Source organism: Populus trichocarpa, chromosome 15 (assembly GCF_000002775.5).
Source record: "Populus trichocarpa isolate Nisqually-1 chromosome 15, P.trichocarpa_v4.1, whole genome shotgun sequence".
Classification (NCBI taxonomy): Eukaryota; Viridiplantae; Streptophyta; class Magnoliopsida; order Malpighiales; family Salicaceae; genus Populus; species Populus trichocarpa.
The window spans coordinates 9604708-9619094 of record NC_037299.2 but is presented as its reverse complement, the minus strand read 5'-3'; the positions used below and the strand labels follow the sequence as shown (position 1 = coordinate 9619094).

The 14387-nt window shown below is 32.2% G+C and overlaps 1 protein-coding gene across 1 annotated transcript; it reads left to right on the top strand.

The window, feature by feature from the left end:
- The first annotated feature begins 2818 nt into the window (after nucleotides 1–2818).
- LOC7462540 (aminoaldehyde dehydrogenase 2, peroxisomal) lies at nucleotides 2819–8534 on the top strand. Its single transcript, XM_002322111.4, has 15 exons — nucleotides 2819–3036; nucleotides 3243–3385; nucleotides 3980–4060; nucleotides 4137–4285; nucleotides 5169–5261; nucleotides 5358–5481; nucleotides 5598–5663; nucleotides 5751–5817; nucleotides 6008–6084; nucleotides 6839–6952; nucleotides 7200–7277; nucleotides 7364–7515; nucleotides 7682–7742; nucleotides 7851–7957; nucleotides 8158–8534. Exons 1-15 carry the CDS (start codon nucleotides 2928–2930, stop codon nucleotides 8246–8248), a joined length of 1512 nt encoding a protein of 503 aa, XP_002322147.3. The 5' UTR covers nucleotides 2819–2927; the 3' UTR covers nucleotides 8249–8534.
- Nucleotides 8535–14387: the final 5853 nt, after the last annotated feature.

Here is a 14387-nt window from a genome sequence, read left to right as displayed (position 1 = left end):
TATTTTTATAATTGCTATTTGCTTTTTCCTTATCATTTTTTTATTGAAATTTTTTATCTATCAAATTTTGTCCTCATTCTTTTGATTGTTACTTATTTTATTTGAAATAATTTATGAAATGTTAATTATAATTATTTTAATTTCTTCATCTTTTATTTTTTTTAATTTTTTAGATTTGATCTCTATTATTTTGATTATTATTTATTTTATTTGAGATAATTTATGAAATTATATTTTTTTTCAATTTCATTCTCATTCAACTTTTTAATTTTGATTTGTTCCTCATTATTTTATTCTTTTGATTTGTTCCTCATTATTTTAATAAACTTGAGAGAAAAAAACATTAATAAGTTATTTTCCAGCTCATTTTCCATGACATAATCAAATACTAGAAAGTGTTTTCCAACTTATTTTCCATTACACTACCAAACATCAGAAAATAATTCACTTTCCCAAAGAAAATTACTTTCCAGCAAACAAACGGGGCCTTAGTATTTACTAGATTGATAACCCGCTCTTCGCTTGGGCTGAGCTAATTTCTTTGCAGCGGGAAAAAAATGATGCTAAAGCGCTATCATTGTATTTTTAAAGAGCAAAAAAAAAATTCAATGACTTGACATAATAGAAAGAGAAATAAAAAAAATAATTGTCAAACTCCAAGAATTAAATTGTAGAATGATTAAATCGGGAAAAAAATCAATGAAAAAAATATTAAAAAACAAAGCACCAGTAAAACCAAATGAGGTCGTCAAAACCCGCAAGTAGTATCATGTCAAACCTTAAATATAAAAAAATATTGAATTGAAGGGAAAAATCAAATTCACAAAAGAATCCAAAACATAAAAAAAACAAAGAAAATCAGTTTTTAACGAACTCAATGATGATGGATGAAATTTTTTTAAAAATAAAAAAATGATTGAATCGAACTTTGTTCAACCTTTAAAATTTATGACATAGATCATGAGACTGAATCACAATGTAAAAGGCAAACCCAAAAAAATAACAATGTAAAATTTTATACCAATCAAAATAATTAGGGATAAACTTGAAAAAAACAAATTAAGAAAGTGATTTGAAAATGTAGATTTGAAAAGAAAGAGAACCAAATTTGAGACAAAAAGAAAATAAACCAAATCATAAGGGATGAAATTGAAAAACAATTTCAATTAAGAAAATGATAAGAACAACTAAAAATAACAATAAAAAAAATAAGGACCATATTTGATATAAAAAAAATATCAAGGGATGAAATCCAAAGACAAATTAATTCAATAATGGATTCAAGACCAAAAACATCATAATTAAAAGAATGAGTACCAAATCTAATATAAAAACAAAATATAAAAAGATGTAATAGAAAAAATAATTAACTTAATAAATGATACAAGACCAAATACATTGCAATTAAAAGAATGAGGACCAAACCTAAAATGACTTTGCATCCATAATAAAGAGAGTTGATTTTTTAGGGACATTTAAGTACAATACATGCACAAAAAATAGAAAAAACCTGAAAAGCTCATGAACAAAAATGAGTGTTTTTCAAGGATTATTTGGTAATTATACTGTAGAAAAAAACATGAAATTACTAATTAATACCCTTCTTTAATATAATTACCAATAAGCCCCATGAAAAAAGACTCTTGTACTCCTAAAACCAAGTTTTCTACCAAGGAAAAAATTAAGCTTTCACTATGAATTCATATAGGGAAAGGCTGGTCTCTTTTAGTTTATAGTTAATAGACCAATATTTTTATCTTTTTTCTTCAATTGATTGGTCTCCAAGCAACTTGATTTCACTTTGATATTTTATATTTTTATGTACTTTTGGTTTTTTTTTTTCATTTTACTTTAATTTTTTTTTTGTATTTTGATTTTTTTATTAAAAAAGAACATCAATGTCAATTATACGAGAAAAATAATTGAAGATCTTGGAATGAACATCTCGAAAATGACACGAATGTATAAAATATATATATATTTTTGGATTTTTGAAAAAATATTTCAAAACAAAATTAAAATTAAATTATGACAATTTTTATAAACAATGAAGGTGGTGGAGAATGAACACTCTAAGAGTACCGTAGGTACTGTCTTTAAAAAAAAAAAAAAAGAAGAAGGCACGTGGGTGAGATTGGAAAAGATCATTATCTTTGTTTTCTGGTAAACAGAAAGAATAAAAGAATGGACATTGGTGTCAGGTAAGGTGATCATCCATGTGGAAATTATATGTTCCCAAGAAAAAAAGATAATGTGCGTGCGTGGCTGGGTGCTTGACTGCTGCTGCAGCTGTTGCTTGCTCTGCTCGTCTTTAATACCAGGAAATCGGTGGTGTACTGTGCATAATTGAATTATATTAATTTTAATCCCATAAGCGAAGTGCCAAAGCTTAGACAGATTGCTTTTGTTTATGAACTTTTTGCTAAGGAGATTAGGGTTCAGCCACTTGAGGAGGAGGAGGGGAGGAGGAGGAGGATAAAAAACTCTTATCTGAACTTCTCTATTCCGATTACAAATGAATTTACGATTTGATTGGAAATTGAAATGTTGGGAAAGACGAACAAGTTATATATTTTTTATTAAAAAAGAAAAGAAAAGAGAAACTAGTAGAGTGGAGGAACAACAAATTAATTTCTACTTTGAGCACATTTATATTTGTGTTTTAAAAAAATTACAATTTTTTATTTTTTTATTTTTAAATTAATATTTTCAAATCATTTTAATATACTAATATTAAAAATAACATTATTTCTCAATATATTCATAAATAAATAAATAAAACAATTTAAAAGCAACCCCAACAGCTCTTTGTCAGGTATCGCACAGAGAATCTGTAATGTAAATATGAGCATCGAGTCCAAGATTTTGGATAAAAAGAACTAATCCACCGTATAGCTCTCAACTCACTAAAACTCAATCGAGTCAAAATGGCGATCCATCTACCAATTCGACAGCTATTCATCGACGGAGAGTGGAGAGAACCCATTCTCAAAAAACGCATCCCCATTATCAACCCTGCAACGGAACAGATCGTCGGTCAGTTCACTCACTATATCTCTGCATGTGTGGGTGTTTTGCTGGGTTAAATCGTTAATTCCTGTCCCTAATGAATGTTTTTCTTGCTTAAAATTTGTGGGATCTTGTTATTTTCCTTGTTAAATGATTTTCAATAACTTAAAAGACTTGCAACCCCAAAAAAGGTTTCCATCCTTATAGTTTTGTGGAACATGGTACTTGTTCAGGTGATATACCTGCAGCTACTGCAGAAGATGTGGAGATTGCAGTGGAAGCAGCTAGGAAAGCATTTTCTAGGAACAAAGGCCAAGACTGGCCCTCCACTTCTGGTGCTTATCGTGCCAAGTATTTGCGTGCTATTGCTGCTAAGGTACAGTTTAATTTGCTGTTTTGCTGACATGTTTTGTCACTGGCGACTTGAAAGCTTACTAATCTTGGAATCTTTTTATATCTTGCAGTTTGCTTAGATTCTTTAGTTTATATTGCAGTTTCTTATCTGTTTGCGTCCAATTATGTAGTGAATTGAATTGCTTAATTTTCTCGGTGGTGGTGTCCATTCATTGTTATGAATTGCTTTCCTCTGTTAAAGTAAGCTTTACTTTTGAATTTTGATCACCATATACGTTTTATAAGAATGTTTTTGTATCATTTATGTTGTTATTGTTGTGAGGAATTACAAAGGTTATTTTCCGTCATTTAGTATTGTTTGGAGTCAAAATCAGAGAGGGATGATTTCTTTGATTACTAAATAACAAGCTCACATTTTTCATATTCAAAATGTTCATGACAATTTACGGGTGTCAAATATGGAACCCATTTTCTTTTTAATGAAGGAGTATGAGATAAATTATTTGTTATTGATGTTTTTTTTGTGCAAGTCTATCAATAATTTTCTTAATGTTGGCCATTGAACTTCCCCTCTGATCTTGGGTTTCCATGCTGTTGTATCTTTGTTTGTGTGCAGATAACAGAGAAGAAGTCTGAACTAGGAAAACTTGAAGTAATTGATTGTGGAAAACCTCTCGATGAAGCACTGTGGGACATGGTATGCTTGTGGTACTGTTAAGATATTGAATTGAATATCATGTGCATTGTCTTATGTGGGAATTCTTGTTGTCCAGGATGATGTTGCAGGATGTTTTGAGTACTATGCGGACCTTGCTGAAGGCTTAGATGCAAAGCAGAAAGCTCCTGTTTCTCTTCCTATGGAAACATTTAAGAGCTATGTTCTTAAAGAACCACTTGGGGTTGTTGCACTGATCACTCCATGGTATTTGCTGCTTCACTATGTGATAAGTTTATGCCCTTTCTACTCTTTATTATTTAATGTTTATCTTTTTGTAATTAAATTTTCTGGCTTGGGCATGCCAGCTGTTTTTGAAATTGATCATCACCAATAAGCTACCCCTTTTCAGCTACACTAATGTCAATAACGAGCAATAGTGGAATTGTGAAAAAAAACATTGTGGTTTCCATATGATAGGATCTAAGGAAGCTGGAAGAATGAATTGTGTGGAACCGAGAAGCTCCATTCATTACTTGGAAAAAAGATATATACTTAATGTGACTTCTTATTAATTTCTTAGCAATTTGTTGGCATTAGCAATTTGTGAAGTTCGAGAACCTGGAGCTTCTAACTTTTCCCTAATTTTTATCATGTTAACAAAATGCCTCTATGAGCTAAAACCCCTGGCGCCGTCAATTTTTAGGTGGTTTATTGGTTTGATAGTAATAAATCTCAAAAAATTCTCCAGTTGAAATCTATGCAAGAGAGTGTTTCTTTAATTGTGCAGAATAAAACTGGAAGTGTCTGCTTTGCATTATTAGATGTCAGTGAATTATTTTTAACCAAGTCTTATAGCAGCCTTTTGTGGTTCTCCATCAAATTTGTTCGTGCAATCTTACTCTGTACTTCTCCTGAGATATAATGTGTTATTTCACTGATGCTGGCTGTTTGTAGTCTGCACTTGAATTTCTACTTCTTTGCGATCTGGAATCTTGTAGTCTGGTTTATAACTCGTATTACTTTATATTAGTTGCCTAGACGTCTACTTGCAAAATTCACATTGCATGCAACCATGGTTTTAGTTGCTCTCTGAATAATAAACCAGATGTTATAGAAACTAACTATTCTTGTCTCTTATATTTTGAAGGAATTACCCACTATTGATGGGTGCATGGAAAGTGGCTCCAGCCCTAGCTGCTGGGTGCACTGCAATACTGAAGCCATCTGAACTGGCATCCGTGTATGTCTGGCCCTTACGATATTGGACCTTGCATAAATTATGGTGGTGGTTGGCTGCACTTTATGCTAATTATAATTTTTTTTATTATTATTTCAGGACCTGTTTGGAGCTGGCTGAAGTGTGTAGAGAGGTTGGTCTTCCTCCTGGTGTCCTCAATATTTTAACTGGGTTGGGCACTGAAGCAGGTGCTCCTTTGGCATCCCATCCTCATGTCGACAAGGTGTGGTATTTTGTCATCATTTGCTTCTTTGGACACCTTCTCAAGTCAGATCTTCATAAATACTATTTTTGGGTTTCATATCTACCTTGCTTTAATTGCTAATAAGTTGTTGACAGGTTGCATTTACTGGTAGCTCTGCTACAGGGAGCAAGATAATGGCATCTGCAGCTCAAATGGTCAAGGTATGTCTTCTGCTAAACAATTTTTGCCAGCTTATTTTGTGCTCTTTGTTGATTTGTGCCTAATCACTGCCTGTAATATTTTGTCAGCCTGTTTCAATGGAGCTAGGTGGGAAAAGCCCAATCATTGTTTTTGAGGATGTTGATCTCGATAAGGGTAGGAGGATCCCTCGTGGTCTTTTTTTTTTTTTTTTTAACTTTGTAGATTTTTTTTTGTTTTTTTTTTATCAACAACAATATGTTATAGGATTTTTGCTTCCAAGGTTTATCACATAGGGGAAGCAAGTATATGATTATGCAGGTGTTGCTCTTAATAGTAGTTTACTGTTTTACTTGCTATCTTCCAGCGGTTGAGTGGACCCTCTTTGGTTGCTTTTGGACAAATGGCCAGATTTGCAGTGCAACATCTCGTCTTTTAGTGCATGTAAGTGTGATACCTTCTGTGCTTAATACATACCATTGACCTCTCAACCCGTAGTTTATAGTTCCTGCTTTGGGTTGAATTTTCATGCCTTGAAAAACAGAATTGAACTAATATTCCTGTTAGCTACAGCCAGAACTACTGAGATCCCTAAAAAATGAATTTAGCTTCCTGATATAGAGAAGCAGCACCAACCATGCTCCAAACTCCAAGCCAACAGCCTCAAAAGAATTTTATAAATCATCCCAAGGAGCTCAGAAAATTGCATAAAAAACAAATCCGGAAAGAATAACCAGATTTTGGAGTATGTGACCAAGTCAAAGCATGAAAAGAAACCCTCCATTGCTACAATCCGAACAACAAAACATCGTGGTCAGATACTAAAAAGGCAAGTGATCACAGCTTCAAAAATTCTCTCCACGCTGGAGAACACTGGTGTCTGAACTCACTATAAAATATTAACAGCTTGTGGCTAATCTTCTTCATCTTCTAAGATAAATTGAAAACTCGATGTTTCTTCAAGAAAATGACTCTCCATAAGGACAATAATTACGACTTTCTAATCTTTTAACTGTACATGAGGAACTTGCCTGTATCAGCAGAGTTAAAATCTAAGATTTAGTATGAGTGAAAGAAAATGGGATAAGAAATGTTTGGCAATCTTCATCCTTGAGTGTATAGTTTATCAAATGATATATTTTTGTTAAAATTTGTTAGCCTTCTAAAAGTTGAGATTTTATTCACTTTAATGTTTCAGGAAAGCATTGCATCAGAATTTTTGGACAGGCTTGTCAAATGGACCAAAAAAATTAAAATTTCCGATCCTTTCGAAGAAGGTTGTAGGCTTGGCCCGGTTGTTAGTGGAGGGCAGGCAAGTATTTGTTAAATTTCTGTGTTTTGATTTCTCTTTGCTGGTTCAGGTGAGGGTCTACTATATTTTGTTAGTGGAGGGCTGGCAAATTTTTGTTAAAACTATCATTGTTTCAACCAATCTCTAATTTTCTGTTCAACTTGTGATTTCACCTAGTCACATTGTGTATCTTATGCACTTCTCTGAACTTTTAATATTTCTTGGCGAACTAAACTTGCTAAATTAATTATTTACTTCGTTGCTGCAGTATGAGAAAGTATTAGAATTCATTGCAACAGCTAGGAGTGAAGGTGCAACCATTTTGAGTGGTGGCGATCGTCCCAAGGTATTTATAATTCCTGCATTTAGTGGGAATTGCTCTTTCTCTCTATCTTCCAGGGTATTTGAGTGATTTTAAAAATGCTTTGGCAGCATTTTACCAAGGGATTCTTTGTTGAACCAACCATCATTACTGATGTAACGACCTCCATGCAAATCTGGAGAGAAGAAGTTTTTGGCCCTGTTCTGTGTGTTAAAACATTTAGTACTGAAGATGAAGCCATCGAATTGGCAAATGACACCCAGTAAGTTGATTCTTGTATCTCAATAAAGACAATGAATGTATCGGAATACTTGGATTGGATTTATCTCCATCGTCTTTTGTTGTGGCTTCTTTTCTTTCTTATTTTCCCCCCTCAATCTGCCCTGTTCTTGGAGATTTTATTCTGACTTTCTATGGATGTCCCACAGTTATGGCTTAGGAGCTGCTGTTATATCAAATGATCTAGAAAGGTGTGATCGTGTAACCAAGGTGAGACATGAATTAACATCCAATCTTGTGCAAATTACACACCAAAATCTGTTGATAGGGATTGTTCACCTTTTGAGACAATATTTCTCCTTTGCCCCTGTATTGCAGGCTTTCCGGGCAGGTATTGTATGGATCAATTGCTCACAGCCATGCTTCTGTCAGGCTCCATGGGGAGGCATTAAGCGCAGTGGTTTTGGGCGTGAATTAGGAGAATGGTATGACCCTAATTACACTTACCAGATATGCAAGATACTATTTTTTAGAGAAAATTGTTTGGTTATCATGCGAACTTAGGCAATGCCCTGTGCAGCTTTGTTTTTCCTTACATTGTTGAAATTATTCTAGATGGGCCTCAACTGATAGCTAGCTGATGCCGACTCCTTTCGCAATCCTTTTTTTTTAATTTTTTTCTCAGGGGACTTGAAAATTACTTGAGTGTGAAGCAGGTAACGCAATATATATCTGATGAACCATGGGGTTGGTACCAGTCTCCCGCCAAGCTATAAGAGCAAGTTTTCTGGGAAAAAGAAATGCAGAATTGCAGTCGTAGCAAAATGATGGAAATGAATACCATATAATGAACTCCATGTTTGTGTACTGAATGGAACTTTGGGCGGAATAAGGAATTTCTCCCCAAACTAGATTGTCGTCTGGTATGGTTTAATAACCCGCACATAGTGTCTTTGCTGGCCCCTGCCATGTACTACTGTTGACCCTGTTAAAAATCTGGAGCATAAAGCTGCCGTATGCTGCTTTTATTCGGCATTTACTATTGAGTCATTTACCATCAAATCCAACCGTGATTTGCTTGTTTTAATTTAAAAATGGTTGGAGGTCAACCAAAGTTGAAGCTGGGTGAATCCTGCGGCAATTGGTTCTATAAACTGATACCAAACTTGGCATCTCGGCTTTCCTGATCACCGGTAAGAAAACCAAGAGCCCAACTGCTATGGTCAGTTTTCCAGCCCATTCAAAATTGTGCGGTGAACAGGCTGCCATACCCACTTCTCACCTTGTTTCTGCCACTCGTTTCCCAGTGGCTGATCCTCTTCTTAATTTCTCAGTTTCTAACCGCTCGTGGGTTCTAGTTATCTAGCTCTATACACATGTTATCTGACTTTAACTGTCATTACTCTGTCAATCGTATTTTTTACCATTCTCTGCCGGTGCACCCTGTTTCCTGTCGAAATCTCCTACCGAAACGGAAGATGTTTTAAAATCTAATATATTAGGTATCAGAGATTTTATTTTTTTAGATAGAGGTGATTACATGTTTACATCAATATTCCCTTATCCAGAATTCATAACTGCAAAATAGTTTTTTTTTTTTTTTTTGGGATTTAAAGACTTTACAGTAATAAAATTAGTGATTTTTAATAGCATATTATAATAAATAAGATAATGAGTTTTAAAATCTAAAAACAAGAGTGTTTGTTATATGATAAATACTTTAATAAAAGTATAAATACTTAGAGAATAGAAAAAATATGAATACTTTGTCATTTTTCTTGAATGAAGGGGTCAAAATATCATCTCCTTCTAATAACATTAAGGATAATCTCTTACACAATATTAATGTTGATAAAAATATGGTAGATCCTTATGAGACTTTTATACATCTACGGATGGATGTAGGGATATGATCATTCTTAACTTTTAACATTTAAAAGTCATAATAAAAAAAATAAAAAATAAAAAAATTTGTGACTCAACATGAAACCTAAAAAGATTATCAACTCCATATGTATTTGGACCTGAAATGATTCCAAACCTAAGAGTGATGAGTTTAACAACTTGTCATACTCATATGTACTTGGATTCAATGTATAATTGAACCCAAGAATGTTGGATTTGGTATCTCTCCAGACCCACATGCACTTGGGACCAGTGCGTGGCTAAACCCACCCAAAGGTATTATGTCTTGCATCTTGCTAGATCCATGTGTACTTAGACTTAGTGTGCAGTCGAACCCAAGAGTATTGGGTTTGGTATCTCATTAAAGCTATATGTATTTGGGCTCAATGCGTAGCCGAACCTAAGGGTATTGAGTTTGGTATCTCACTAGATCTACATGCATTTGGACTCATCACGTAACCGAACCCAAGGGTATTGAGTTTGGCATTTCGTCAGGCCCTAGTTGAACCCAAAAGTGTTAAGTCTAGCATCTTGTCAGACCTACATATATTTGAGTTCAGCGCATAGTTGAGCCTGAAAACAAACCAGACTCATGTTATTCGAGCTTGACATTCTATCACGTCTAGATACGTTGAGTTATTATCTTATTTTTAGCCCTTTTAATTGCAGGCTTTTAAACAAACATGTATATATGTTTCAAAAACCCTCAGTGGTTAAAAAAAAGGACCGGAGAGATAGTGTCGGATCCAAGAAAAACAACATTACACAATACGCCACGCCTTATCCAGACACAAAATAGAAGGCAAGCATTCATTCTTCAGCCTTTGAGCTTGAGTTAGCACCAAGTGTTGTGTTACATATTACAGTTAAAATTCCCAAATCAACCCTATACCTCCTCCAGAGGATCGATTTTATTTGGCAGTCGTTAAGTCTTACTCTGCAAAAAAATTCTAGTTTTTTTTTTGTTAACCGTGGATTTCCGGGCCAGCTTATGTGTATCATGACTAATACCCCGAGGCCCTGAAGTTAACGACTATATAAGCCTCTAGTGACCATGAGGTTTGTGACACTCGAACTGGTGAGCTCTTGAGAGCAAACTCATGACCTAACTAGTTAAGCTACATTCCTCAAGGTTTAAAAAAAATAAATAAAAATTCTAGTTTTACAATAATGTAAGAAGTGCCCTCACATCCACTTCGCATTGGAAGTATTTTTTTTATTAATGTGGGTGTCCGGGTCAACTTGCGCGCACCTCGACTAATCTCACAGGACCTGAAATTAACGACCATATAAGCCTCTAGTGGCCCTGAGGAGACTCGAACTTATAATTATTAGGAACCAAATCCAAAACTTGATCAATTGAACTATCCCTTAGAGTTAACTATGCTAATGGAGGGAATCTTTACTACTTTTCATCGGCAAAAAAAAAAAAAGAAAAAAAAAAGTTGGGGATTCTTTGGGTTTAGCTTTTTTGGTCAAATTTGCTCTTTTACATGAAACTGAGGGTGGTGAACTTTAAGCTTTTATTAACCTGGCAATAGTGATCCTTTTAATCAAATTTGTTGGTTAAATAAAAATAAAGGTTGAGATTCGTGACAACGGAAAGATTAATAAAACCATGCTGAAAAATACAAATTATTAGCAAAAGCTAATTAGCAATGGAAAAACACTACAGAACACGGAGATCCATTTATACTGTTTATTAGAACAGTGTAATAATATATTTGCACTTTTATGAGGCGTATTAATTATTAGTAAATTAATTAAGAATAAATAAAGTTTTTTTCATTTTAAAAGTATAATGATCAAAATGCCAAAATGCCAAAATTTTAAAATTGCCTCCAAGGACTTTTTTATATTTTCATAATATATTTTTTTTTTGTTATTATCAGGTCAACTGAGTGGTAATTTGATATTTAACTAAATATAAAAAAGCACAGTGAAACAATCAAAATGCCCTTAAAAATAAAATAAAAATTAAACTGGTGTCTAAGGTTTTTTTTTTTTTGTTATTATCAAGTTAGGTAAGAGACAATTTGGTATTTCAATTTTGATCTTCATTCTTTTAATTTTTATTTTTTTTGTTTGAATCATTTTGTATAATTAATTTTTTTTTCAATTTCATCCATCAACATTTGATTGATTGAGAATCAGGTTTCATAGTTTTTCCTGATAGGGAGCTTCGGGTCTAATGACTCGGGTCATGAGTTTGAAAAGTTAATGCAGGTTAACATTGTTTTTTTTTATGGACTTTGTGATTTTCTTCATATATTTTTTTCTATCAGGTTATCTCGATCTCATGACTTAGATCATATGTTTGACAGGATAACCCATGTTAGCTCGACCTTGATTACCAGGGTTATAGGTTTATTATGCTAACTCGAGTTGACCATGCATGATTTTTTTATATCCTTTTTTTCACTCCATTTCATCCTTTTATATTTAATGGGCTGAAAATTAAGTTACATCATTTGTTTTCTTTTTAAAAAAATATTTATTTTCCAAGGTTATTGGTATCACTTTTTAAAAAAACAATTGTTCCTAGGTTGTTGTTGTCGCCTTTTTTATCATCTAATTTAAATAAAATCAACTTATTTTATTTAGTCGGGTATATAATCAAAATCACATATTATTTTCTTTTTCAAAACAAGTTTACAATACCTAACATTATTTTTTATACAAAAAATAGTCTAGCTATGCAGCAAAGCAAGAGTCCAAACCTAGTGAACACACGAAATAACAATTTATAAATACATTAAGTATTGAAATATTTATAATAAAGCTTTTTCTTGAAAAATAAAAGAAAACTTAGTTAGCCCTTTACCAAAAAAACAAACATTGTCCAAAAATCAGAAGTTATAACTAAATTTTATGTGTATATTTTTTGTTAAGGGATAACTAAATTTTCTTTTCTTTTATGCTTTTTTTTTTTTTTTTTGAGAGGAGGAAGTTCTAACTAAATTATTTTACCTCTTTTCATCTAAAACTTAAAATTACATTTCCTTAGCGTAACCGATTGTTAGGCTTGGATTGGAAGGAATGCCACTTGATTGGGAAATACAATGAGCTTTGTATATTAAAAAACATTACCTTTTTTTTCATAGATTTCTTAGATTTCCTTGCGTTACAAGGTAAACTTAGGTGAGACTTCATTTTGGGAAATTACATTTCCTCGCAAATATACATTTTCCTATTACTACTTCATGTCTGTCATGATGTGTTTACTTTTTATGGAAATGTGTTTACTTTTTTGTTCTAATTACTATGACTACATCTCTTAATTTTCCTTATTTGCTTTCTTGTTAATTTGTCTTTATAAGTGTAGCTGTCTTGATTTAATTATCTCTATTTATTGATGGATTCTATTTTTTTTTTGTTTTAAATTATTTTCATCATATGGATTTTCTAGTTTTCTTATAGCTAGAAAAAATAACAAAAAGAAAATTTATGTGCACCTTGGCTAATCTCACAAATCCTGAAGTTAACGATCATGTAAGCTTTCAGTGGTGCTGAAGGAACTCAAACTCGTAATTATTGAATAGCAAACCCAAAACCTGACCAGTTGAGTTATTTCTCGAGATTTTATTTGATTTTTTTTATATTATCTCATGTTTGCTTTCGTTGCCCTCTTCCAATCTGCCGCATCGTCTCATTCTTCTTGGTTATTCGAATCTCGTCCATTTCCGCCTCTGCTAAATTTTCTTGCTCGACATGTTTTTCTCAGTTTTGTCAGCTAATCTAATAGTTTTTTATAATCTTTTCATGTGGTTTACCGTTCAGGTCCGTCACATCTCTCTCTTCACAACCATCCTCTGGGCCGGCCCTTCTTACGTATCTCATTTGCATGTGATGATATATATATTAAATAAGATAAATTCTGGAGAATAAAATCTAAACTGCAATAATTCTCTCATGTTTAAGATCATTTACAATACAAATAAGACTTATTTTTCAAGAAAAAATATGCATATAAGCTTCTAATTTCTTAATATACTTGCTAACATGCTGTGCCGTCCTTTAAGATCACGAGGTTGTCAGCGCCTTGGGAGCACAAATTCACTGAAGAAGAAATTAAAAAAAAGTGACAAATGGGGTTTTTAGAAAAGGAAGAAAGGGACATGTGTGCGGGATAGGTTTTTTTTTTTTTGAATAAAAAATTTCTCTTGTGAGATTAAAGAAAATATGTTTGTATCGCGTTTCATAAAAAATTAATTTTTTTATATATTTTATATCGTTTTGATGTGCTGATCTCAAAAATAATTTTAAAAAAATAAAAAAATATTATTTTAATACATTTCAACACAAAAAATACTTTAAAAAATAACTACAACTATATTTTCAAGTATTCAATTAATATGCGCAGCACGTGTTTTTTTATCCTAGGTAAAGTGCACCAATTAATTATTAACATGCAACTATATTTCACTTTCTTTTCGTAAGTGTAATTATAATTTATTTATTTTTAGCAGCAGCTGATTTTCTCTTTGCAAATTTTGTGCTACATGTTAGCAACAGAAAATCTACTACTGATTCTTAATATATTAGTTTTTTAAAAAAGATATTATTTATTCTTAATGACACATCCACTTTATTTACTCAAAGCATTTAAAAAAGAGATTTAATAAATTTTCCAAGATGTAAATCTATGATTTGAACCATAATATTTAAAAAAAATTACAAACCTCTGATTAAAAAAAAATTTCATAATGAAAAATAATAACGATTATTTTTTAAAGTATTTTTCACTTGAAAATACATCAAAATAATATATTTTTTTATTTTTAAAAAATTATTTTTGATATCACCACACCAAAATAATCTAGAATTACTAAAAAAATTAATTTAAAATAAAAAATTTTATTTTTTAAAATATAAAAACAAATGATTTCTAGAAATACCTGTTGGAATCAAGAATATTCTTGAATAAAAATAAAAAATAAAAAATAAAAAAATAATAAAAAAAATAAAAAGAAAGAGGAAGAGGAAGCATCCTAGTCTAGCTGTCAAGTT

Bases quoted from the DNA above. Each gene is read 5' to 3' on its own strand.
- LOC7462540 (XM_002322111.4), top strand. From the start codon at position 2,928: ATGGCGATCCATCTACCAATTCGACAGCTATTCATCGACGGAGAGTGG. The intron at 4,061-4,136 runs GTATGCTTGTGG...CTTGTTGTCCAG, and splicing joins ATGAAGCACTGTGGGACATG to GATGATGTTGCAGGATGTTT. The intron at 7,743-7,850 runs GTGAGACATGAA...CCTGTATTGCAG, and splicing joins GGTGTGATCGTGTAACCAAG to GCTTTCCGGGCAGGTATTGT.